Genomic DNA, 26,611 nt, shown 5'->3' with positions numbered 1-26,611 from the left:
TGGCGTAAATAGCAAAATAGTAACAGAGGCAATGGCATAGTTATTCGTTGTCATAATTCAGAGGATCACTCTTTTCCTGAGTTGCCATTTGGTACGTTCAATTATCGAAGATTTTGGTCCAGTACGCTTATGTTTTTTGTATTCTTCGGGGTTTCTAAAAAGTTTCGTACGGGTTTTCGATGTCACATTACTTCAGCAGTATTTACATCATTTTTAAAACATCTTTGTTCATAATCTCAATCTTGATCTGTTCCTCTGTGGTTCCAAGTGGCATTTTTAGCTCAAATGAAAGTTAGTTGTTGTTTTTATATACATATAATTATTTTTCAATTATTGTTTACATCCTCATTAGTTGTTTTTATAATTCCAATAGTCGAGATGGGGACACCACAACAGCCAAAAAACAAATAAATCGTTTTGCAAATATACCTATTTTCTAGGAAGCGACCCAATTTGCATAGTGGACTTGTACTAACGGTACTATGAGCAAAGTGTTGTCGATTTTTTGTGCGGCAAACAGAAATAAAGCATTAATAAACATAAATTCATACTCAGAATTAAGCTATTGTTTTTTTCTTTTGAGAATAACAAAAAAACATTTTTACACAAATATCAATATTTCTGAGGTATTTGTTCAACTGTCCATCTGGAAATCTTGTGATAACCGTGATAACAAACACATGTAAGGAAGGACTAAGTTCGGGTGCAACCGAAAATTATGATGTAATTTTTTAAAGATAATACAATTTGACGCACATATTCGTCATAAAGTCAAATAAAATAACTAAAATGGTCATATATATTTAGTATATGAGGGCTGATGTAATTCCTAAACCGATCTCACTCATTTTCACCACTAAGGTACACTATGTATGTATGTGATTGGCGTTGAACCGTTTAGCCGGTTATAGGCGAATTAATGAGAGCGCGCCACTCCTCTCTTTCCTTCGCAGTTTGGCGCCAGTTAGAGATTCCAAGTGTAACCAGGTCGCTCTCCACCTGGTCCCTCCAACGGAGCGGGGCGGCCTTCCCCTTCCTCATACAGTTTGATTTTGTTTCGCCGAGAGAGGACTTTACTTTTCAATTGCCTACTCAGTCCAAAGTAGCACCTGTTGGCAAGAGTGATTCTGCGCTGGATTTCGAGGCTGACATTGTTGGTGTTGTTGATACTGGTTCCCAGCTATACGAAATTATCTACGACTTCTAAGTCAACTGTCAACAGTGAAGTGGGAGCCAAGACGCGAATGCGCCGACTGTTTGCTTGATGACAGGAGATATTTCGTCTTGTCCTCATTCACCTCCAGACCCATTCGCTTCGCCTCCTTATCCATGCGGGAAAAAGCAGAACAAACGGCGCGGTTGTTGCTTCCAATGATATTAATATCATCGGCGTACGCCAGCAGCTGTACACTCTTATAAAAGATTGTACCTTCTCTATTTAGCTCTGCGGCTCGTATAATTATACACTATATCCAAGATTATAAGCTCACTTAATTTTGCTAAGTATATGTAACTACGGGAAGTTATGACCCGATTTTAATAATTTTTTATACAGAGATGTACTATTAGAAGAAAAAATTCCCTCTGAATTAAATTAAAAAAATTAACAGATTTACCGATATTTTCCGTGAAAAATTACCTTTGGGCTCTGAGTTCATATTCGACATCCGGGGCCTTGAAATGTTATAGTCCGATTTTCGAATCAGATGGAATTCAAAATTGAGTTATATGGGAAGTATGCTTTGTTGTGAACAGATTTCGCTCATTTTTTGTTACACTTTATAGGTTTTCGTTTTTCGCCATTTTGTGGGCGTGGCAATGGTCCGATTTCATTGCGAGAGTATAAAAATATAATATATATATTCCCTGAAAGTATATTGTTTTTTATATTAGGCCTAGTGATAAATTAGTAGCTTATATACTATTAATCTTTCTCTTATTTATTGAAATAAAATCGTCATATTTCCCTATGTCTAACGACATATCTCTTTTTCTTTCTGTTGAAGGGTAAAGTGTAATGCGAAAGCATCTTTTTCATCTTTTTTTAACCAATAATAGTATATATAATACATACCTAATATATATATATACAGTGGGGAGCAAAACCGTCAACATGTTTACTGAATGCGACTAAAGGTCCTTATATCTTTTTTTCTACTAGCAGTATCGGCAACATTTATACACCAAAATAAAGATAATAATTCAATTTATTAAAAATAGAAAACAGAACAGCTTTTTTTTATTCTTGAACGAAAATATACGATAAATTCCATTTACAAGTCATTTTGACAGTTTTGCACCACTGTATAAGTATGCCATGAAAGTCCCGCTATATTTACCGGAATGGCTGGGTTCGGTAATTCAATGGAAGTTCTGAGTAGAGACGGAGTTAACAATTTATATTAGTAACGTTTTGTCTGTCGTGGCGATTACTAAAAATTTTTCCAGGGGTTTTTTGTGAACCAAAAAAAAAATGCGAAAGTTACTGCGAGACGTCGAAGATAAAGTTATTGTTTTAATTAAAAACGGCTATTCAGCTAGGAAAATTGCTGAAAAGTTAAATATAAGTCGACAAACGGTAATAAATGTGAAGAAAAGACAAAATATTGTCCAAGTTGTAAACGCTGGAGGCCGCCCGCGGAAGCTTACCGATGGTGATGCCCGTGCTGTTGAGCGATTATTACACAAAAATGAATGTAGGACTCCTCGATAAGCTGCTGCTAAGTTAGAACTTCAAGCGAGTACATGGACAGTTCGACGCTCTTTAAATAAAATTGGTATGGTTGCTGCGGTTAAACAAAAAAATAACCTGCTTTATCTGAACGAAATGTTAAAGCTAGACTTCATTTTTGCCGAGAACGGAAAGATTGGACAATTGAGGACTGGAAAAGGGTTATATGGTCAGATGAGACGAAAATTAACAGGTATCAATCTGATGGTAATGGCATATTTTTGGCATCGTCCGCAAGAAAAGCTTCAGCGTGGACAGCTAAAGCAAACTGTCAAATTCGGTGGCGGAAGTTTGATGATTTGGGGTTGCTTCACGTGGTGGTATATTGGTCCTTTGTTTAGAATAAGTGGAATAATGAATAAGGAGATATATCTGCATATTCTAAATTCACAGTTGCCTGACTTCGTGGACGAATGTGCCTATCCAGCGGAGGAAATAATTTTTCAACAAGATGGCGACCCGAAACATACGGCGAAAATTGTCCAAGAATGGCTCCAAAATCAAAGTTTTAAAACTTTCAAATGGCCAGCACAAAGTCCCGACCTTAACCCGATAGAAAATCTGTGGGCATACGTTAAGCAGCAGCTGGCTAAGTATCGAGATCCGCCTTCCAACATGGACGAACTGTGGAGTCGGGTACAGACGGAGTGGAGAAATATACCCCACTCAATTATTGAAAACTTGGTTGAAAGTATGCCCAGACGCATAAAAAGCGTAATAAAAAATAAAGGTCTATGGACAAAGTACTAAGCCCTGTGAAGAACTTAGGTCTAAGTGTATAAGTGCAAAACTGTCAAAATGACTTGTAAATGGAATTTATCGTATATTTTCGTTCAAGAATAAAAAAAAGCTGTTCTGTTTTCTGTTTTTAATAAATTGAATTATTATCTTTATTTTGGTGTATAAATGTTGCCGATACTGCTAGTAGAAAAAAAGATATAAGGACCTTTAGTCGCATTCAGTAAACATGTTGACGGTTTTGCTCCCCACTGTATATATATTATTACAATTGTACCTAGTATACAATGATTAAATACTAACAACAATTCAATTCTAATAAGTTAAAAATAATAATTAAAAACTAAATGTTAGAGAAATTCATTTGCTGCTACAGTTGCCTTGCTATGTATGAAGGCCTCTTACGTTTCAGTCCGTTTTCTCGTTCAGCAGTTCCGATGAGTCTGGATGCCTCTTCATTTACATGCTGTCTAAGCCTCATTTCGTGAGTCTTCACAAGTTTGGTTATTTCGTTTACTACTGATGCCGATGCCTATACCGATTCTTTCATCAACAACTTTATTTAGAAAATTAATATAGTAACAGAATAAAAACAAAGACAAATAACATCACAAAATAAGGAAACAACTCAGTTCATATGTAAATATGAAGTTGTTTATTCATTTAATTAATATTCAAAACTAAATAAATTATTATTATAAGATATATGTTGACAAATAAGTTATTCGCGTTTTCTCAAAGCGAATCAGCAATTAACAATTTTTTTTTCCTTTAAGGGGGTATACCGGTGTGACATTTTCAAAAAATCGGTTTTTTTATTTTTTGCTTATTCGATAGTTTATAATTTCAAAAATATCCTGTGAAAGCGGTAATGTCGTATCTTGAATAGTTTTTGAATGGCAGCGTTAAGCCGCTATAGTCGAAACTTTAAACGCGACCTTTTTGATTTGTTGAAAATTGTCAATTTGGCATTTAAAAAACTATCTTTTTTCAGAACTACGCCATTTTGTTGACGTTTGATATTTTCCAATAATCGTAGGTCATTGTATAGGGAATATATTCAACTTTAATTTAATAACCTTTTTAAATTTTTGTGTTTCAGTTACTCATTCGGCAGGAATCATGTCAGCAGTTGGGGAACTATTTTTTTTGGCACCTCCCAAGACAACCCATAACACCTTTTCCAAAAAACTTCGAAACATTCGACCGAATACTTTCTTTAAAAAATCTTTCAAAGAGATGACTTTTGTCATTTATATCTCGCATTGTGAAAGGCGGCAAATAGTGATAGTGACTCAATAGAAACTTCGGAAGCTTGTTTGGGAGGTTCTTTTCCATGCACCTTATAGTCCAGGCCAGCACCAAGTGATTATTACTTAACCCTGTCTATGGCAAACTTTTAAAAATAGATTAACCTAGTTACGAATGCTTCTTTAATAGTGGCTTTATGACATTATATTCAAAATCTCAACAATTTTAATCAAAACTGTACATATTTGACATAAATCGAATGTTTCTAAATTAATGCAAAATTATTGAATTTCTTTATACTAGACTTAAATTATCACCATGATGAATTGTTAGTCAAATGTGATTCACTGTGTTTTATATGGTAAACAGAATAATTCAAATTTTATGCTCTAAAGAAATCAAAAAAGTAAAAAAAAATTATTTTAGTATAATCCGAAAGAAGTAGAAAGAATCGGCCAAATATGGCCGATGCCGATGCTTAATTGTGTGGCCGATACTGGCCGATTAATCGGTCGGTCTCTACTTCCTAGTACCTTATTTTGGCGCTGAATGCAAGTTTTGACTTGAGCAACCCTATAGTTAAGCTCCATAGGCCCAAATTGGCCTTAGTACTTGATTATATATAAACAGCTTGTTTTCAATTGAAAGCGTGGATATCCTAACGACTAGATGGTAGAACTTAGCAAATTTTAGTTCAAGCTCACCCCTTTTTTTCTTGATATGCTTTTTCCAGCGAAGCTTAGCATCTTAGCTAGGCACTTAGCATTATTGTGATATGGTACCATTTATATAAATGGGATGGTATGATGTTTTTTTTTTTTAGGAAAGTCTACGTGCATTGATTTTAATGCGCCACTTGGAAGCGCATTTAGTAATTGCATTGACTGCAGTTTGCACTCGAAGGGTAGATACTGAGCAGAGAACTGCAAAAATCACTATTTTCTTGATTTACTCATACGCGAACTTTTTCATTCAACTCAACTCACTGAAAAAAACAGAGTGATGAGTAAAAATCAACTCATTTTGCCGTACACATCATTCCGAGGATTTTGAGTCCTCGGTTCAAAATTCAATCAATAAAATGAGCATGTGTTGACAGTAGCATCATTCGGTTCAAGTTGAGTTGATCGATTACGAGTAAACGATTAGCGACAAGACGACTCGATGTGAGCGTTATGATTGCATGTACCGTAACAATTTCTATGCAGTTTGTTGTTGTTTGTGCAGAAAAAGTGCCGCTTGCTGCGCGCATGAGTAAAATCGTACGAGTTGATTTTTGCGAGTTGAGTATTGTTCTTCTTCAAAACAATGATTGTTGAACCGAATGAGCAAGCGCCCGAAATCATTATATTGAACACGAGCCGAACAAACTCGGAGTGAAACAAAAAATCGCACACACCCGAGTGAATTTAAAATCAACAACGAAAATGTGAGCGCATGCAAGTTTGATCGGCTGATCCGAACAGTGTGATTATTCGGCTGTTGAGCGCGTACGAATGTTTTCCATTCAGCCGATGCCGTTCTCTAATACTGAGGTTAACTCTCCTGCTGTTAACAGCGCTGTGTCATCCGCAAATGTCGCTGTCACATAACTTGAGTCAGTGGGGATATCACTTGTAAAAAGCAAGTAAAGCTTTGGCGCCAACACGCTTCCCTGGAGAACACCCGCTTCTATCGGTTGCAAGTTTGAGTATGCATCCTCTTTTTTTATGCGAAAGTATCTATCTTTTAGGTAGGAAGAAATTATTTCGTAATATTGTTTGGGTAACATGCATTTCAATTTCAGCAGTAGACCCGAATGCCAAACTCTATCAAAAGCCTGAGGCACGTATAAGAAGGCCGCCGAACAAACGTTCCTTTTATCCATAGCATTTTCAACGAAATTAACGATTCCGTGCATCTGGTCAATTGTTGAATGGTGATCACGAAAGCCGAACTGATGTACTGGTATACGGTGTTTTCGATTTATTATTGATTTGAGCCTCTTTATGAGAACATTCTCGAAGGCTTTCGATAAAGGTGGTAGCAGCGATATTGGCCTATAAGATGTGACATCATGTAGTGTTTTACCCGGCTTAGGTATCATAATAACTTCAGATACTTTCCAAAAGTAACAAATTTCTTTACTAGTAACTGGAGAAATGCTGACGAGTGGATCCAACCAACTATTTTCACAGTTTAGCTCATGTCCATCGTTAGGTGTAAATGTGTTTCTCCAATGATTCGCAATTACTGCAGCTTTTTGTGCATTCGTTTTGGCCCATTCAGTTTCGTTTAATTTTATTGGTGCGACATGTTTTTATTCCCAATACGATAATGAAATCGATCTAAAGTTTGATCTAGTCCTCATACCCCATACCCGTATTATAATAAGGTTTCGCCAATACATGAAAATGTTTCCACTCCTTTGATTGAGAGAGTATAAAATGTTCGGAACTTAGCCCTTCCATATTATTTTTAAGTTTTTTAAAAAATATAGTGTAGCATATAATTTTAATAATGCATTCAAAAGTCAGTAATATTAATTTTATTTGTTTACAGTGAGGAACGCCCTAAACGTTCTTATTCAATTGGGAGTAAAATAGACAAAAACAAAATCAAACGATTGGGAAACTCTAACGAGATTTTACATGACACGAACGCAGTCCGAGTTCGTGCATTTTCAGTTGGATCCCGAGCAAAAATTCCCAAATGTGACTTACAGCGAGCTGTGTTATTTCCCAGGTCCCGATTTAATCAAAGTTGCATTAGCAACAATAGTTTGAATTTCGGGACTGAAGATGCAGGATATAAATTTGAACTAAATACAAATTGTGATAAAAAGTCAACGAGCGCACCTATATTGGCACAAAATGGTCATGTATCTGTGGATTGTATGAGCGATTTGATGGAAATAGATTTTTCGAAAAGTTCTAGCCATAAAACACATGGAAAAGTAGTACCTGTCAGTGGAAAGTGTTCTGATGCATCTTTAAACGAAATAAGGGGATATTTTGCGTCTAAACCTGATAGCGAGTTGTCACAAACATTACCGCTTAAACCTACAAATAATGAAGAAAGTGGATACTTGGAAATGAAGCCTTTGAATCATGAAACATGTTCGACGAATAAGCCTTCGCTGCCACAATCTAACGAATGTGTTGCTGATATGACCAAATCGAGTGACAACACATCTATATCATGCTTAAAACGAAGTGAAGCTCCAATTTCCTCCAGAGGGAAATTTCAATTTGAGGGAAAACACCGTATAAATCACAAAAATCATTTATCTATTCCAAATAAAGATCGCGAACTTGTATTACATGAAGAAAATCATGTGTATCGAAAAGATCACTTGGAAGATATAGGGTTTGACAGTACTTCTAAATCAGAGAATATGTCTAACCTTGCGTGCATATATTCCCAACTTTCAGTTCAACCAATTTCAAAAAAAATCAATGATACTGATGCCGAAAGTAGTAATTCAATGGCTGATAATGAGAAGAATAAAACTAGAAAAATTATATGCCATGATGAATATAGTGCGAAGTGTATATTGTTAGATAGCATACATGGTAAAAGCGATAGCTCTAAAGCATCCTCTTCTGACAGAGAGCGAAAATTGCCATTGCCAGGAGTAAATGAGAGATATTCAGTTTCAATAAACGTGCCTTCCTTGCCATCAACCTCATTGTCAAACGCCTGCAAACTTCCATCAGTCTCTCGATCCATTGATGCACCAACATTATTAACTATTACAGATAGTAGAGATAGTGAAAATTTGGTTGGGAACTATATTAACGAAAATAAAACACCTCAAATTACCACGCCTACATCTTCAACTGCTTGCTCTAGTTATGAATTGTATTACGCAAAACTAGATCTGCCACAATGCAGTACCAAAGATAACGCGAAATTCCAAAAAACTGAAAACGTTAGTTCTCCAACAATAAATGCAGAAAATGATTCATATGCAAAAATAGATTTTGATCATTCTTCCGATTCATCATCTTCTTCTAAAACTTTAAATAATTGAAGCAACGAAAAATATATTTTGCTTAATATTTAAATGTAAATAAATTACTCTCAATTATTTATTGGTGTCTTATTTATTATGCTGAAGATGTAAGTAACGACAGAAATAAGTTTAGCAAATGCGGCTATATTTTGTTCATTGGTACTTAAAATTGGAGAGAGATTTTATAATCAACCGTATACAAGAACTAATAAAGTGAGTTGATGTTAGTTTTACAAATTATGTTAAATGAGACGAACTTGTCAGTTGGATAAACCATACATGGTGCTGGATAAAACATCCATGACGAAATTGATACAAAAATTAGTCCACGCAAATAGATTAACTGTATACTTATTTATTTAGACATACTGGACAAATGACATTTGCCATTTACAATCTTTGGAGAGAGATAATTGATATTTAGAAAATGTTGCATGTAAAACAACTCTATTGTCAAAAGCGATCTGTTTTAAATAGATCTATTTTAAACTTTGCAGATTTCATGTGCTTAAAGCTAAACTATTTTTATGTCCGGTTCCACAGTCCTTGCATAAAATAATACAGAAAATTTGTGTTTTACAGTTCATTTTTATGGGATTGGGTGAGTTGGAAATTAAAGAAATCGTTAAATCTTTTTTTGTTGTCTTATAAAATATTCTCCCTAATATTTCTAAAAGATATCTATGGAAACATCGGACACCTTAACCTCCATGCATTTGGTTAAAACCTACTCAGATATAGATTCATCGTTCACATTCGTGTATATTGAAATATATGATACGTTAACTTCTATGCAACTCATTTAAATCTTGTCAGATCTGATTCAAGATTCACATTGGTGAGCAGTCCAATCTGACGATTTTGTTCATTTCTACCAAATATTCATCCTTGATAGCAGTGTTTGTTTTAAAATTTTGTGTTCGACGTTATGTTCGCCTAAGCAAGATACTAAAATTCCTTAGTTTCCACTTTTTGAACATCCACGCGAATTATCGGATTTACTACTTAGGGATTTTTTACTGACTTCATCACACGACTGTCATTATAGTCAATGTGTATTTCTACTCTTGTAGAGAACAGCCATAAAACCTAAACTGATATAGTAAAGAGCTTTCACAAAGAAAATAAGAAAAGAGTGCAAGCGATTTGATATAGTAACATGACTCCATTGATGTCATTTGTCCTCCATTGAAATCGATTTCAGAATAGTACAAAACTGTCAAGTTGCTACCCAATATGCGTCAGTAGTTTTATTACATTATCCCTACAAATATACTATTACATTTTTTCCGAGGTTGAAAAGTCGTGCCAGCGCTGAAAATGTGGATAATTTATGCTTTTATGCTAAAACTGTCGCATAAATTGCTTTATAAATTGAATCTTCATTTAAAGTTCCAATATGAATCACCAAAATGAAAACTTGTGTGATAGAATGCCGAGATTCGAATATAACAATAATTACATACTACGTTTATGCTTAATTTCTACTCGGTTATATTATACACGGGTAAGTTCAATCCACATGCATAAACACTTTTTCACCACGAGTTAAATGATCTACTCGGATAGAATATATGTACACATTTTCTTTACGTATGTAGACGAGTTAACTCGGATGCATAAACGGATTTAGAGTTAAGTTGAACGTCTAATCAGCTGATTTTTTGTGTCGGTGTATATTGTTTTGACAAATTGCATATACAGGGTTCCCGTATTGACAACTTTTCACTAAAAACCCTCACCCTACTTACTACCGAATATTTGCGGCAAACGCCTGGTACTGTGTAGTACTACAGTAACCGGTTATCGGTTACTTTTTGGCACCGGTTTTTTTGTGGCCCATCCGTGGCACTATAGGTAGTCGGATGATGTAGCGAAAACCTGTTTTTTGCAAAAACTTCGATGGGTAGTCGGTTTTCGTAGAAAAACCGGTTTTTTGAGTCGGTATGTATAAATTTATATTTTACAGCTTTTTGAAAATTTATATGTTTTAATGAAAATTCTATAACTCGAAGTTTAAAATTATTCGAATAAGCTGGAAACCGATTTGGGATTTTGTCTTAAATTTGATTTGGGCTTGTCTTAAATTTGTGAAAATGCCAATTGTGCACATACATATATAAAGTTTGAAGAAGTTTCCTCACCATTTTTCGTGAGTTTCACATTTTCAATAAAAATAAGAAAATTAATGAACTCGTACTATTCGAATAGTCGACAACGAATGGTTAATCGAATAATCGACGACTTACAACTATCCGGATACTGGAATCCGAATATTACAATGCGAATAACGCCATATCCGGTTAATTCGGTTAGTCGAATACTAAGAGCTCTAATATGTATGTATGTGTATAATAATCACTACTTTTCTTTTCTACATACATAGTTTCTGCAGTCATTTTATTCTTAGCATCAAGACAAAAATTAAAGCATTTTAATAAAAATATATAAATTTTAATGGTTTAGAAAATTTTTAAAAAGCTTAATTTAAATAAATCATCAATTAGTAATGACATGAGTGGTGTTAACTCCTCCTTTATTATTCACTTCCTTAGCTATTTCTCCAATTACATTTAACAGTTCCAGTTCAGATTCAGTATTTCGAAGATTGTCCTTACACCGTTTTGATGCCTGAAAAAGTTATTTATAGTGTTAAATATGAAACATTATATTTATTATATTTTTGGTTATAGAATAGTGTTTTGGACTTAACTATATAACCATGAATTAAATAGGATTCTTAGATTATCTGAACTATTATAGAATAGTGTTTTGGACTTAACTATATAACCATGAATTAAATAGGATTCTTAGATTATCTGAACTTTATTTATCCTATAATTAAATCAATATAGAAACAAGTAAGGAAGGGCTAAGTTTGGCTGTAACCGAAAGTTTTATACTCGCAATTTATTTATTTAATTTTATTAATATCACACCCAATTTGCTTCACATATTCGGCATAAATATGGTATAAGGCCATTGTAGGCGTGGTTCTGAACCGATTTGGACTATTTTCATAACATATCGTTGGGAAGCCAAGAAGATATTATGAACCGAATTTCATGGAAATTGGTCAAGCAGTTTCGGAGATATGGTTTTTGACCTATAGTGAGCGAAACCACGCACATTATAAAGCTCTTCCGTACCAATTTTACCATGAAATTTAAGGTTTCTGGTGGTTTTCCTTGCTGAATTAAAGCATTTTTAGTAGTTTTCAACATAACCTTTGTACGGGAAATATGCCCGTTCCTAGAGCTATCCTTTGTATAAAATTTCATAGCTTAATATATAACTTTGTTAAATCTATTTATAGGTTTTCGGTTATCACCATTTTGTGAGCAAATTTCACAGAAAAAGCTTTTGCTTGCTGTTGTCGCAGGATAACAAAATGCTATGTTGTTTTAAACCTTGGTCTATTCTTGAATGAAGTCAGTTTGGCTAGAATAGCTAGGAATATGGCGGATATTTAAGCAAATGAACTACAGACTCGCAGTAGTCAAAAGTATTTACATACATTTTGTTGCGTCAAAAGTATTTACACACAACTTTTTATTTGCGAAGCGGTTTGGAGCGGTTTATTTATTTTAATATTATTGTTTATTACTTATTATGACTTTAAAAAGCTAAGATAAACATTTCACTTTTATATAGGCAGTGGAAGTATTTTGGACCGCCGTTTCCATACAACACCGACCACTGTGCAGTGATGCGATTTCGCCCATCTTCAAATTTAACCTTCTTATGGTGCCTGTACCAAAGTTTTATTAAGATATCTAAATTTTTCCTCAAGTTACAGCTTGAACGGACGGACAGACTCTCTTTAGCAACATTGTTTTGAGAGTATAAGAATACATGAAAATGTAATGATCACAACTGGCCCTTTAATGTTCTACCAACAATGTTAATTTAATAATAGTAGTGTAATGGAGGATGGAGTCATATGTAGAAGTTCACGTAAGTGAGGTAAGTTTCTGACTGCCATTCACTTGGGAGTGGCCAGGAACGATTCTTTCGCATGTGGCTCAAGCAGCTCACGACTTCCGGTCTTAGACCAAGTATCCTCTGGGTAGCCGACAGACATCCGTCTGGAAGCGAGCTAAAGTGAGAAGGCGAAACCCGATCATGCGGTTGTGCGTAGGGTTTGAGACCCACCACATAAAAACGAATAACCAATGAATAAGAAACAACAGCCTCGGATGAGACACCCCCCTTTTGATGACGACCACACCAAACGTATAAAGGACTATGATTTAAGGGCATGCACCTGGAATGTCCAGACCCTTAATTGGGAAGGTGCCTCTGTCCAGCTGGTTGATGTCCTCGAAAGAGTAAAGGCTGACATCACCGCAATCCAAGAAATGCGATGGACGGGACTAGGACGGAAGAATGTTGGTCCTTGTAACATCTACTACAGCGGCCATATAAAGGAGCACAAATTCGGTGTGGGATTCGTGGTGGGAGAGAAACTCCGTCGTCGAGTCCTGTCATTCACTGTCAACCACAATCCGCATCAAAGCGGGGTTCTTCAACATATCGCTGATTTGCGCCCACGCCCCGACGGACGAGAAGGACGATGTGACCAAAGATACTTTCTATGAGCGCCTAGAACGCACCTACGAGCGTTGCCCCCGCCACGATGTCAAAATCGTGCTTGGCGATTTCAACGCTAGGGTGGGGAAAATTCAGCCTCCATGACGAAACATCGCCAAACGGTCTGAGGCTGATCAACTTCGCCGGGGCCCGAAATATGGTCGTCTGTAGTACTAGATTCCAGCATAATAAAATCCATCAAGCTACTTGGCTGTCCCCGGATCGAATCACTCGCAACCAGATCGATCATGTTGTGATAGATGGACGACATGTCTCCAGTGTTTTTGATATGCGTACGCTTCGTGGTCCCAACATCGGTCAATTCTCCGAGCTGCTGAATGACAGTGAAAGTACAACACCAGGAGATGGCGAACCCGATTCCCCAATCGACGACGATGGAACAGATTTTCCATTGCCCGACCGTGAAGAAATTCGAAAAGAAATGACCCGCTTGAAGAACAACAAGGCGGCGGAGGCCGATGGATTGCCGGCCGAGCTATTCAAATACGGCGGCGAAGAGCTGATAAGGTGCATGCATCAGCTTCTTTGCAAAATATGGTCGGAAGAAAGCATGCCCGACGATTGGCTTCTCAGTGTACTCTGCCCAATCCACAAAAAGGGAGACCCCACAATCTGCGCCAACTATCGTGGGATAAGCATCCTTAACACCAGATATTCACCATGCGCCAAATTTTGGAGAAGATCCGTGAAAAGAGGATCGACACACACCATCTATTTGTCAACTTTAAAGCTGCTTTCGACAGCACGAAAAGGAGCTGCCTTTATGCCGCGATGTTTGAATTTGGTATCCCCGCAAAACTAATACGGCTGTGTAAGCTGACGTTGAGCAATACCAAAAGCTCCGTAAGGATCGGGAAGGACCTCTCCGAGCCGTTCGATACCAATCGAGGTTTCAGAAAAGGTGACACGCTATCTGACTTCTTTATTTCTTTAACCTGATGTTGGAAAACTACTGGCGTACACCGATGATATCGATATCATTGGCAACAACACCCGCGCCGTTAGTTCTGCTTTTTCCCGCCTGGATAAGAAAGCGAAGCGAATGGGTCTGGTGGTGAACGAGGACAAGACGAAATATCTCCTGTCATCAAGCAAACAATCAGCGCATTCGCGTCTTGGCTCCCACGTCACTGTTGACAGTTATAACTTTGAAGTTGTAGATAATTTCGTATACCTAGGAACCAGCATTAACACCGATAATAATGTTAGCCTTGAAATCCAACGCAGAATCACTCTTGCCAACAGGTGCTACTATGGAATGAGTAGGCAATTGAAAAGTAAAGTCCTCTCTCGACGAACAAAAACTAAACTCACAAGTCCCTCATCATTCCCGTCCTACTTTATGGTGCAGAAGCGTACACGATGCCAACGTCCGATGAGACGGCACTAGGAGTTTTCGAGAGAAAGGTTTTGCGGAAGATTTATGGTCCCTTAAACATTGGGAACGGCGAATACCGCAGAAGATGGAATGATTTGCTGAGCATAGTCCAGCGAATAAAAAGACAGCGGCTACGCTGGCTGGGTCATGTTGTTAGAATGGATGAAAGTGTCCCAGCTCTGAAAGTTTTCGATGCAGTACCCGCTGGTGGAAGCCGAGGAAGAGGGAGACCTCCACTCCGATGGAAGGACCAGGTGGAGAAGGACCTGTCTTCACTTGGTATTACCAATTGGCGTCAAACTACCAAAAGGAGAGATGCGTGGCGCGCTGTTGTGGACTCGGCTATAACCGCGTAAGCGGTTTCTACGCCAATCAGGAAGTGTAATGTCTTATAATACTGTCTAAAGGCAATTTCTTATAATTACTTAAAAATACATTGACAAATACCTGTAGGCATAAAGCTTTAGTTAAATTCACTTCGTGTTGTACAGTAGGTAAGTTCAATTCAATTGCGCGCGATGAACGGGACAATGTCACTACCATTGCGTATATATCTATTGCAGCATTTGCTAATCGTTTCAATATGTATTGCTCATGGATAATGTTTTTTCCATACTTAACCAGAAGTCGTTCAACATTTTTCCCAAATAATTCAATGCAATTAGCCGTTTTTTTAGCGTAATCCGTGAGTTCTGGTGCTACGTATGGATTGAAATCTATCGCACCCAATCCAATCGACGTTGATACTCTTCTTGATATCTCAGTTGACACAACTCCGAAATTTGCGGCAGGGTTTTTGAAGGCATTCTGTAAAAATTTTAGGTTTGAGCCAGCATACTGAATGCCTGATAATGCGACAAAGAGACGTAAAATATCATTGGTCCCTTCGAAAATGCGGAATATTCTGAGATCCCTCAGTACACGTTCTAGCTCAGCTTCTTTCATATAACCCATACCTCCAAGTATTTGAATAGCTTCATCACAGACGTACCATGCAGATTCAGATGCAAAAATTTTTGATATCGCAGCTTCCAAATGATATTCTTTACTTCCTTTGTCCATATTTTGTGAGATGGTGTAAGCCATTGACTCAGTAGCATATTGTAGAATATTCATTTGAGATATTTTTTCTTGTACACAACCATATTCTTTGATTTTTTTTCCAAATTGTACCCTATTATTTGCATGTTCTACAGCCTTCTGAATACAGAATCTCATTGTACCGGCTAAAGTTGCTCCCATTCCAAATCGTCCATTATTTAATATAGCCATGGCAACTTTAAATCCCTCGCCTTCCTCACCTAAAACATTCTCGATGGGGACTTTAACGTTATCAAAATACACTTCAGCTGTATTCGACGCTTTAATGCCCATTTTCTTCTCCGGAGGGCCATTTGTTACTCCTCCAAAAGATCTCTCAACGATGAAGGCTGTTACCTGTTAAGTTGTTTAAATATTTATTGCAATTGTTGTAATGTATGTATATCAAATATGGTATGTTTAAGAAATATACAATATTTGCTTTTACCTTATCTTTTTTTTCGCCAGTTTTCGAATCGATTTGCTCCGTTTGTGCAAACACTGTCATTACGTCTGCAATCCCACCATTTGATATCCAGATTTTAGAACCGTTTAAAACAAAATATTTTCCATCGTCACTTTTTACAGCCCGCGTTCGTATCGAACCAGCATCAGAACCAGAACTTGGTTCAGTAAGTGCAAATGCTGCGTATACTTTCTCTGTCGTTAATTTTTGTAGGTATTTTTCTTTTTGTTCTTGTGTACCAAATAACAAGATTCCTTTGAAACCAATACTTTGGTGGGCACCTAGAGTAATTCCAACACCGAGATCGTTAGCACCCAAAATTTCACACAAACGACCATATTGTGTATTGCCAAGTCCTAAACCGCCATACTTCTCAGGAGCCTGAATTCCAAATGCTCCAAGCTGCCACAATTGATCGAGTACTGCGTCATCTATTGATGCGTTTTCGTCATTTCGTGTTGCGTTATTAACATCCTGAGGGTAGGTAAACATGAAATAAATGACAAATAACAGTCAATGTATCATAATACTCGATAAATGGTGCTTAGGAAAAATTACCACACTGTATATTGGATATATTGGGGTTAAAGAGGCTTGGACAAATTTAATTTACATACTTTAAAAAATAAACTAAACGTAAACTCTAAAAAAATATTTTTATCAAATTGCATTAAGGTAACTTACATTGATTATTCGCCATAAAGTCATAGGAAAAAAAGTAATTATTGTATATGGTATATGGGGGTTGGGGCAATTGATAAGCAGATTTCACCCATCTTTGGCACAAAACTACAGTATAAAGTCAACCGAAAGTTTGAAAATATTTATAAAGCGTGTTTTTTTAGACATATGCGTTTCAAGAAAAAATAAAACGCCATAATTTTATGTTATGACCACGAATTTATTTTTATTATGTAGATAAAGGATTGGCATTATGTTTTAAAATGATTTCGGGCAAGTAATCTCTGCAGCTGACTCAAATAAATTCCATACGGGTAGTCCAATTTTCTACCACTTCTTGCAGTAATAAAACCAAACTTTGTCTATATCAGTAACATGGTCGAACAGATCAAAACAAAACAAAATTTGCATTATATATTTGCATTATATATTTATTCATATTAACGAAGAATACTTTCGCCGGCAAATTGAATTAACATTTTTGTATCGTTACTAAACCTTTTGACGTACTTAAAACCGAAGCATCTGCGTTGCACTATAATACATAGTGGAGGAGACTTAATGATTTGAGGCTGTATAGTAAATCTGTGTTTTTAATTAAGAACACGAAAAATCTAGAAATTGGACTCAGATTTACTTGTAGATATTTTACATAAGAAATAATTTCAAAACTAAATTGAAAATAAATTATATTAAAATATACGGTCACTTAATTTGAATTAGATATTTCAAATATTGTATGATGTTCCTCAGAATTGTTTTATATGTGAGTATGCGTGGTTGTAAACGAGATTTCTCAAATTTTCCATTGTTAATATCAAGGTTTCAAGAAAATAACATTTACCAAATTTCATTGAAATCGGTCGAATAGTTCTTGACATATGGTTTTTGAACCAAAAGTGGACGACGCCATGCCCCTTTTTTATTTTTTTTGTAATCTGATTGCAGCATATTTCCGCTACTTCTTCTGTAAAGTTTAGTGTTTCTTACGTTTTTCCTTACTTATTTAACTCATTTTTAGTAGTTTTCAACTTAAAGGGTTAGATGGCTTTAAAAAATTTCAAAATTTCAAAATTGTTGTTGTCTTAAAATATTATCCAAAAATATCAAATCAATTTCAAAATTTTAAAATTGTTGTTTTAAAATATTATCCAAAAATATCAAACCAATCCGAGTAATATTCTAAGAGATATGCCTTTTGGAAGTTCCGCCCATCAGCCCACGTTAGTACGAATATAAAACTTTAAACGTATTTATCTCAATATCACGAAGTCGGTGGACACGATAAATCAAAAAGTTATAAAGCAATATTGTTCAAATTTTCCACACATCTTTGGAATAACATTATGAAATTAATGAACGATGGAATTTTTTATTATAACTATTTCTTTCGAGTCAATATTTGCCGAAAATTTTATCAAAAAAGTTAATTTTTTGGTTTAAATTCTGTAAAAAATTCAAATATTCAATTTTTAATATTCTCTCTACCGCAAGACCTTTTTTTGGAGACGTAATGGGAGATGAGGTGCCAACGGCTGAGTATTCGTAATTTTTAAACAAAAATTTCACAAGACACCATTTAGACATGTATCTTTGATACAATGAATATTTAAATGAAATATATGTATTAATGTAATGAAATATCTGTATTAAAAAAATTGTTAAAGTACCCTTATTTTAGCATCTGAAACCCACCTAACTCCTTATCTTTTTTTATTGGGGGGTGGGCGTGTTTATTATCCGAGTTCACCCCTTTTCATGGATAATCAGACGCTAAAGGGAAATGTATCCAGAAAGTTGGGTTTATATAGTTTTCGAGATATATACAAAAAAAGGAGGACCACGCCCTCTTTTTGAAAAAATTAGCTAAATTATAGCACTTTATAACTTTTCCTTCAACGCCATTTTGGGGCGTGGGTGTGGGCAGACTTTATACTGTGTATATCGGTCAATATTTAAGATTTGTTAGTAATTGAAGTGAATGTATAGCTAGAATATACCACAGTTTGGGTATACATATATGTATATTGAATCTTTGTCTGAAGTATAAGTAAATATGCTGCTATGATTTATACATGTACTTACAGAAAAAAATTTTTCAAAAGGACCAATTAAACTCGAAATTAGTTCTTTTTCATCTGTTGCCAATACGTCAGGGTATGGGAAAACTTCTGTTGAAACCAACTTTCCACGAAAAATATTCATCATAAATGAGGGACTTGTTTTTAATTGTGAATTTTTTATTTCATTTTTAACATCCTTTAAATCCACATTGGCTTGCGCTGAAAAATATCTATAATTTAAAAGGTTAAAGTTATGCTTGGTTAATTCGAAATTTACAAAGTCTCTAATAATGAAATTATATTATAAATATATTCTTTTATAAAACAAACTAACAAAAATATATAGAAAATATCTATTTGGCTAGTAAAACCTTATATATTAAACATCAACCATCAGAATGAGCAATCCCAAAATATTACTTACTGATTATGAGGAACAAACGCATGATTTTTTAGTTTTTGTTAGATTGGTTTATCTTGTTTGGAATAAATTAAAATAACATAAATATATGGGGACTAGGATAATTCCTAGACCGTTTTCACTCGTTTTCACCACCAACCTACATCATATAAAAATTTATATGTTCACTTAACTAAGATATCTAAGTTTGAAAATACGTATATTAGATATATGAAGGCTACAGGACTTCAAAAATGTGGTATAAGGAAAGTAGGCGTAGTTGTGAACCGATTTCTCAAACTATAACATTGGGATGACAAGGAAATGTTACGAACGGAATTTCGATTGGTCGAGAAGTTTCTGAGATATTGTTTTTGACCCATAAGTGGGCGGACACATGTCCATTTTAAATTTTGAGTACAAATTTGACTGCAGCCCTTCTGTACCATCTATTTCATGGAATTTTACGGTTTCTGGTGTTTTCCCCTAATGAATTAAATCAATATTAGTAGATTTTAAAATAATCTTTGCATAGGAGGTAGGCGTGGTTATAATCAGATTTCCTTAATTTTTAGACTGTATAAATATGTGGCTAAAATAAATGACTGTAGAGAGTTTGGTTGATATAGCTTTAGTAGGTTACGAGATATTTACAAATAACCTATTTGAAGGCGGGTACATGCCCACTTAACCAGCATCAACAACACGAACAATGTCAGCCTCGAAATCCAGCGCAGAATCACTCTTGCCAACAGGTGCTACTTTGGACTGAGTAGGCAATTGAAAAGTAAAGTCCTCTCTCGACGAACCAAAATCAAACTCTACAAGTCGCTTATCATTCCCATTCTGCTTTATGGTGCAGAACCTGGACGATGTCAACATCAGATGAGACGACACTAGGAGTTTTCGAGAGGAAAATTTTGCGCAAGATTTATGGTCCTCAGAACATTGGCAACGGCGAATACCGCAGACGATGGAACGAAGCTGTACGAGTTATACGACGACATTGACATAGTTCAGCGAATAAAAAGACAGCTAGGTCATGTTGACCGAATGGACGAAAACACTCCAGCTCTGAAAGTGTTCGATGCAGTACCCGCCGGGGGAAGTCGAGGAAGGGGGAGGCCTCCACTCCGTTGGAGGGACCAGGTGGAGAGCGACCTGGTTTACACTTGGAATCTCCAACTGGCGCCGAACAGCGAAGAAAAGAGAGGAGTGGCGCGCTCTCATCGATTCGGCTATAACCGGCTAAACGGTTCAACGCCAATTACATACATACGTATATGCCCACTCTCCCAAACAAATTGCATGCAAATATGTCCCTTCCTGGTATGAGCCTTTATACCAAATTTTGCTTACATAGCTTTATTTGGCTTAGTTATTATATTTAATATGCTTTCGGTTTTCGACATTTTGGGGGTGTGGCAGTGGTCCGATTTCGTCCATTTACGAAAGCAACCTTCTTATGGTGCTAAAGAACGCGTGTACCAAGTTTCATCAAGATATCTCAATTTATACTCATCCGGATTTCAAATCTACTCGTCACCTTGATCACTTTGGTATACATAATCCTATATCTAACTCGTTTAGTTTTAGGACTTTTAAATAACCGTTAGATGAACAAAACTATTATACTCTCTTAGGTACTTGGTTCCGAGAGTATAAAAATTTGCGTTGAGTGTACACAACTTTGAAACAGCCTACAGAAAAAACAACTTCATCGATCGTTTTGAAATTTTGAACAAATATTCTACATATATATAGCTCTCGAATGACGTCGAGTTTTTCCAAAAATTTTACAATAACAAATAGGTCGATTTTTTCGTCTAAAATCGTCATTTTGGCTTGAAAATGGTACCAAAAATTGAAAAATTTAAAAATTAAAAAAAAACTCGAGGTCCATTGAAAGATAAACTAATAAACTAAAGAAAGCATTTTGATTTTTTGGTTTCGGATGATCCAGTGATACTGTAGGCTGGTCACCGCACAACAACTTCTTTTCGAGGTGCCTGCAGAGATCGACGATAAATCCGTTATTCCTCGCTATTTTTCGATAAAACTTTTTTAAGTATCCTTCAAATGTTGTACTTTCATATAATAATAAGTAAAATAAACCTACAGCAATAATATTTTCTAAAAAAATTCATGATGTTTAAATGAGCACCAACCTCCCTCAGCATAACACAACATTTCAACACCCCACACTGACAGACAAAGTCATCCCAAACGCATAACATTGCCATGGCCCAACTACCACGCTCACCACTAATCACCACACTCGAGGATACTACACCACAAACCATAACCCAACAACTTTAACAAAAGGAATGGCCAATACGATCAGTTTTTTTTTTCTTCATTATTTTTGTACGAGTCAAGAAGAAGACACACGTGTGCACGCTTAACGCATCTCTTTTCTACGATCATCTTTTTTCGATCCCTTTCCGCCGCCGATTGGTGTATACGATCTTTCGCAAAATTGTTAAATAATAAAATAAAATTGTTAAACAAAATAAAGTAATAAGAAGGAATTATAAATAGAAATAAATCGTAATATTGTGAATATTGTAAATTCAATTGCGTTTTTTTTTAATACAAGAAAGTTTTCTACGGACCCACAGGTGAGTTAGCCAATCGCGAGTACATGGTCCTTCGAGCCAACAGAAAGGCAGTGACCCCAACAGTGAATATAAAGCAATATACACAGTGTTAGTGCAGTACAATACAGTGACCAAGAAAATTATACACAAAAATTTAAAAAAAAAAAAAACTGGTTTACCAATTATAACCCCGTTATAACTTTAAATAGTTCAACTAAACGGATACTAAAATTTATTACGGTGTATCAAAAACCAATATTTAACCGATAGTTAAATTACGAATTGCCTATATATGCTTCTCGTTGTAATCACACCTAAAGCAAACTCAAAACTTACAAAAAAAAAAACACCCAAGTATCTACATGCAATATTCTCTAGCAACACCCCATCCACTTTTAAAGCATCAAGCAGGTTTGCACTAACAAGTAAAAGGCACACCAGAACGGACAAACCAAAAAAAAAAAATAGAATACAGATATACATACAAACCAGCTTATCACAACTGTGGAGATTACCTGAAAATATTGTATACCATATACTTACCAATAATTATTATAAAAATACATACGCGTATATACATACCGTCATATACATATGTATGCTGAGTGCAGGAGTTAAATACATGCAAATCTCAACTCTTACCATCTTATTTAACTCTCCTTTGTCATTTTACTCGTACCGCGATTACAACAACAAGAAGCAAGAGACAAAAAAAAAATTGTATTCACATTAATTGCATGACCTACATATTATAACCTCACATATGTACATAGTGACATTTCAGTTACTAGAAACTCTAATATAATTTCAAATTTAAGAGGAAAAGTAAAAAATTCGTATATAAAAATAACCAAACTAAGTTTAAATGAGAATCTGTATTAATACGATTAATTACAAACAAAAACAAACAAACCTATTCGGGTCCGTATAAATACATCCAAAACTATTATACCATACACATACATATAAATATCCACATTATATATACACACATAGACCTTCAAAGTCCTTATTGGCAAACCTTCTGAGCAACACCCCTTGTATTTTGGAAAAACAAAAACAAGCAGGTTTGCAACAAACAATAATTAAGCATATTACATGCACAAAATCGGCACATAACGGGCACACATATAAATATATACAAAGAGCATTGACCTCTCATATGAGCACATACGAGGGGATCCCAATAAGTCCATAAAAAATTACCTCACATACGAGAGCATACGAGGATATTCCAATAAGTCCGTAAAAAAAAAAAATAAATAAAAATTAATTAAATCAAATCAACTAACAATAATAAAACGTAAATAAATAAAAACCGGCCACTATTACAAATTACGCGCCTCCATTTAATTACATCGAAATAAAAAATTAAAAAAAGAAATATATATATACAGTAGAATTCATTTATAACGACGTCGCTTATAACGACTAACCGTTTTTAGCGTCGATATTATTTACTCAAGTTAGGTTTAATAGTTAGATACTAAGAAAATGTAACCGTTTAGTGCGACTCCGGTTTGAGCGACAAACCGTTTATAGCGACATTTTTTACGATAATTCGTCCGTTTAAAACGACGCGCTTCACCGTTCAATTCTCCTTATTGGCGCGCGTGCCTGGACTCAACTCAAGCAAGGAACAGTTTTTAACTGTTACAAACATGCTGATTTTGTCCGAAGCAATGTAGAATGTACAATAACTTCAGATGATTTTAACGAAGAAGACGACGTACTGCTGAGCATTTGGGCGAAGGCTATTGATAAGCATCACTTACCCATAACAAACGAGGACTTTGAACAATACGCGCGTGTCGATGATACTATCGCCACTTGTGAAGAGCCGTCTGATGAAAACATTATGGATAATATCATCGCCGACGACGCGAATAGCAAAGATAGCGACGGTGATGATGACGAACCAGAGTTGTATCCAACCTTGAGTGTATCTGAAGCTCTGAAGGCTGCGGAAACGCTTAATGTATTTGTTCAGACTAAATTTGATGATGACCATATGAAAACAATGATATCAAGAATTCACAATACTGTCCGAAGTTCTTACTATCGAACAAAAGTCTGTCAAAAACAAACCCAAATAACAGATTTCCTACGTTAGTGACATTATTACAGTACATTACGTACTTATGTTTGTAATTTGGTATGTACTACTTATTTGTGTACATATAAGAATAATTAAAATAAACATAAATACCTGCATAGGAAAATCAAACTTTCGCATTTATAATACATAATTACATACATATGTAAATATCCGTTTTATACGTCATCCGGTTAGTGCGACATAATATCGCCGGTCCCTTGAAGGTCGTTATATCCGGATTCTACTGTATATATAAATAAAAACTCTTATTTACTTAAAAGGGTTTCGGTTTTCCTTTGTCACATTTTATACTCTCTCAGTTTACACTGCAATAACAAAATCAAATACACATATACGTATATATTTCCCTTTTAAAATATTTCTTCTAAATGAACATAGATTCAAAGGAAGCAAAATCTACTCAATTTCTAAAAGTTCAAAAAATGATTACAGACGATAAGAGTCCATGTACACCGGCAGAAGCTACACGCTCAAAGCAAGGTGCTACAAAACCGAAAAGGGGGAAAGACATGTTGAACTCTAAATTCATTTGACTGAGAGTGACTGTCTAATAAGATACTGCACTCGATTTACATCTTCGCCGATGCAAAACAACTCTGAATCGGCACTTGAAATAAAATGTCAAACAATTGAAAATTTTTGGACACGTCTCCAAGCGGTGTATGACTTAATAGTAGAAACTGATGATTCAGATCTACCTGAAAATTTTAAATCTTCGCCTTACGCCAAATATGAAAACTGTTTAGACCAGTATGTAGACACAAAAATTGTGATCTCAGATCAATTAAAACTTTTGAAGTCAATCGCGCCTACTCCCCAATCGAGAGTAGAGCTGGCACAAATAAAACCCCAAGAAAATAATACAGACATTTATCTCCAAGTGCCAGCATGCGATACGGAAATATTTCACGGATGTTATGATCAATGGCCGTCCTTCCGGGACATGTTCACAGCTCTTTTTATAAATCATCCTAAACTCGCAGATGCACAAAAGCTATACCACCTAAGGTATAAAACACAAGGGGAAGCAGACATGATCGTCAAGCAATTCGGCTTAAATGGCGAAAGTTTTAAGCTGGCTTGGCAAGCACTAGTCGAAAGATACGAAAATAAAAGAGTAATGATAGAAAATCCTATTAAAACTATACTACATTACCCTAAAATCAAACAAGAAACCAGCCATGAATTTCAAAAGTTTTACTCGACAGTGACAAATTGCCTATCAGTATTACAAACACAAAAAGCTCCCGTAGAATATTGGGACCATATGATAGTAACTATTTGCGCAGAAAAACTCCCTGATGCTGCGTTACTACGATGGGAACAGTCACTAGACGATCGAAGAGTGATGCCCACATGGGAGCAAATGAAAAAATTCCTCGCTGCTCAGTACGAGATAGCTGAGCGAATGGGCAGCCAAAATATGAATGTAACTAGTCTTCAAAATGAGTCGAGTAAAAACTTGCTTAAACCTCAAGCCAGCAAACATATACAATACAATACACACGTTAATAAAAGTCACTCCTTTGTATCAAACCAAGCCAATAAATGGCAATCAGTATGTGAAATGTGTAAGGGAGGTCATAAAATAAAAACTTGCGAGAAGTATAAAAAATTAAATATAAACGAAAGGAACAACTTTGTCAGGTCAAAAAGACTCTGTACAAACTGCTTGTCCCACGCACACAATCTTAATAATTGCGAAAGCAAATTCAATTGCGTATATTGTCATAAAAGACATCATTCCATGTTACACTACAACATGTCCCCCATTACACCTCAAAGTAGCGCTTATACAAAAAGAGCCACGGGTTTAGTTGCAACAGCAACTCCCGAAATACAAAAACCTGAAATTAGCCAAGAGCCATGTTGCTCAAAGACGCAAAAGACACAAACGCTACACAGCGAAATTCAAAGCAAGGTACTACTACCAACAGCAGTTGTCTCCATCGAACACAGAGGAGAACTGTTTAAACTTAGAGCCTTAATAGACCAAGGATCACAACGATCATTCATAGCGTCTAAGGCACAAACAAAACTAAAACTGCCAACTAAGCAAGCTAAATTTGAAATTACGGGAATGGGCGGAAGAGTAATACAAAGCTCTAATAAAATATGCCCTATTACCCTAATTTCGCCCCAAGCGGATAAGCGCATTCAAGCAGATGCTATTGTCTTACCGCAATTAACAAACATGCTTCCAAGCTATCAAATAAATAGCAAGCATTGGGATAAGGTTTCACACCTAACTCTAGCAGATCCCAACTACAACACCCCAGCTCAAATAGACATTCTACTAGGCAGCGACCTTATACCGCAAATTATACTAGAAGGGGTTGAAAAAATCTCAAACACCCTTCTAGCTCAAAATACCATCTTCGGTTGGATACTAAGTGGACTAGTTACTGAAACAGTTTACACCATGACAACTGAAGTTGAAGAAATATCCAACGAATGTCTTAATCACAATTAAGGAAATTTTGGGAGCTAGAA

At 35.8% G+C, this 26,611-nt stretch overlaps 2 protein-coding genes and 1 long non-coding RNA gene across 6 annotated transcripts in view; 2 read left to right on the top strand and 1 right to left on the bottom strand.

Moving 5' to 3' along the window:
* Positions 1-8,792, top strand: part of LOC105220094 (insulin receptor substrate 1) — a 43,034-nt gene extending 34,242 nt beyond the window's left edge. For all 3 annotated transcript variants that reach the window (XM_054227972.1, XM_054227973.1, XM_054227971.1), the window contains one exon: positions 7,262-8,792. In XM_054227972.1, coding sequence (XP_054083947.1) covers positions 7,262-8,735 — 1,474 coding nt within the window. In that variant the 3' untranslated portion in view covers positions 8,736-8,792. The remainder of the gene's footprint in view (positions 1-7,261) is intronic.
* A 2,357-nt stretch (positions 8,793-11,149) lies between these two features.
* Positions 11,150-26,611, bottom strand: part of LOC105220243 (very long-chain specific acyl-CoA dehydrogenase, mitochondrial) — a 29,599-nt gene continuing 14,137 nt past the window's right edge. The window contains exons 1-5 of one of the 2 annotated variants that reach the window (XM_054227976.1): positions 23,206-23,237; positions 19,022-19,229; positions 16,238-16,729; positions 15,157-16,146; positions 11,150-11,348 (exon numbers count right to left, since the gene is read on the bottom strand). In XM_054227976.1, coding sequence (XP_054083951.1) covers positions 11,217-11,348; positions 15,157-16,146; positions 16,238-16,729; positions 19,022-19,229; positions 23,206-23,222 — 1,839 coding nt within the window. In that variant the 5' untranslated portion in view covers positions 23,223-23,237 and the 3' untranslated portion in view covers positions 11,150-11,216. Of the gene's footprint in view, positions 11,349-15,156; positions 16,147-16,237; positions 16,730-19,021; positions 19,230-23,205; positions 23,238-26,611 lie in introns of those variants that run through there. The other variant, XM_054227975.1, reaches the window with a different exon arrangement.
* On the top strand, positions 16,729-17,855 carry LOC128920525 (uncharacterized). The gene is made up of 2 exons (XR_008470601.1): positions 16,729-17,680; positions 17,728-17,855. It is a non-coding gene; the product is annotated as an uncharacterized LOC128920525 (long non-coding RNA).

The sequence above is a fragment of the Zeugodacus cucurbitae genome, chromosome 3, assembly GCF_028554725.1.
Source record: "Zeugodacus cucurbitae isolate PBARC_wt_2022May chromosome 3, idZeuCucr1.2, whole genome shotgun sequence".
NCBI lineage: Eukaryota > Metazoa > Arthropoda > Insecta > Diptera > Tephritidae > Zeugodacus > Zeugodacus cucurbitae.
This window is presented reverse-complemented; position numbering and strand designations above follow the sequence as displayed.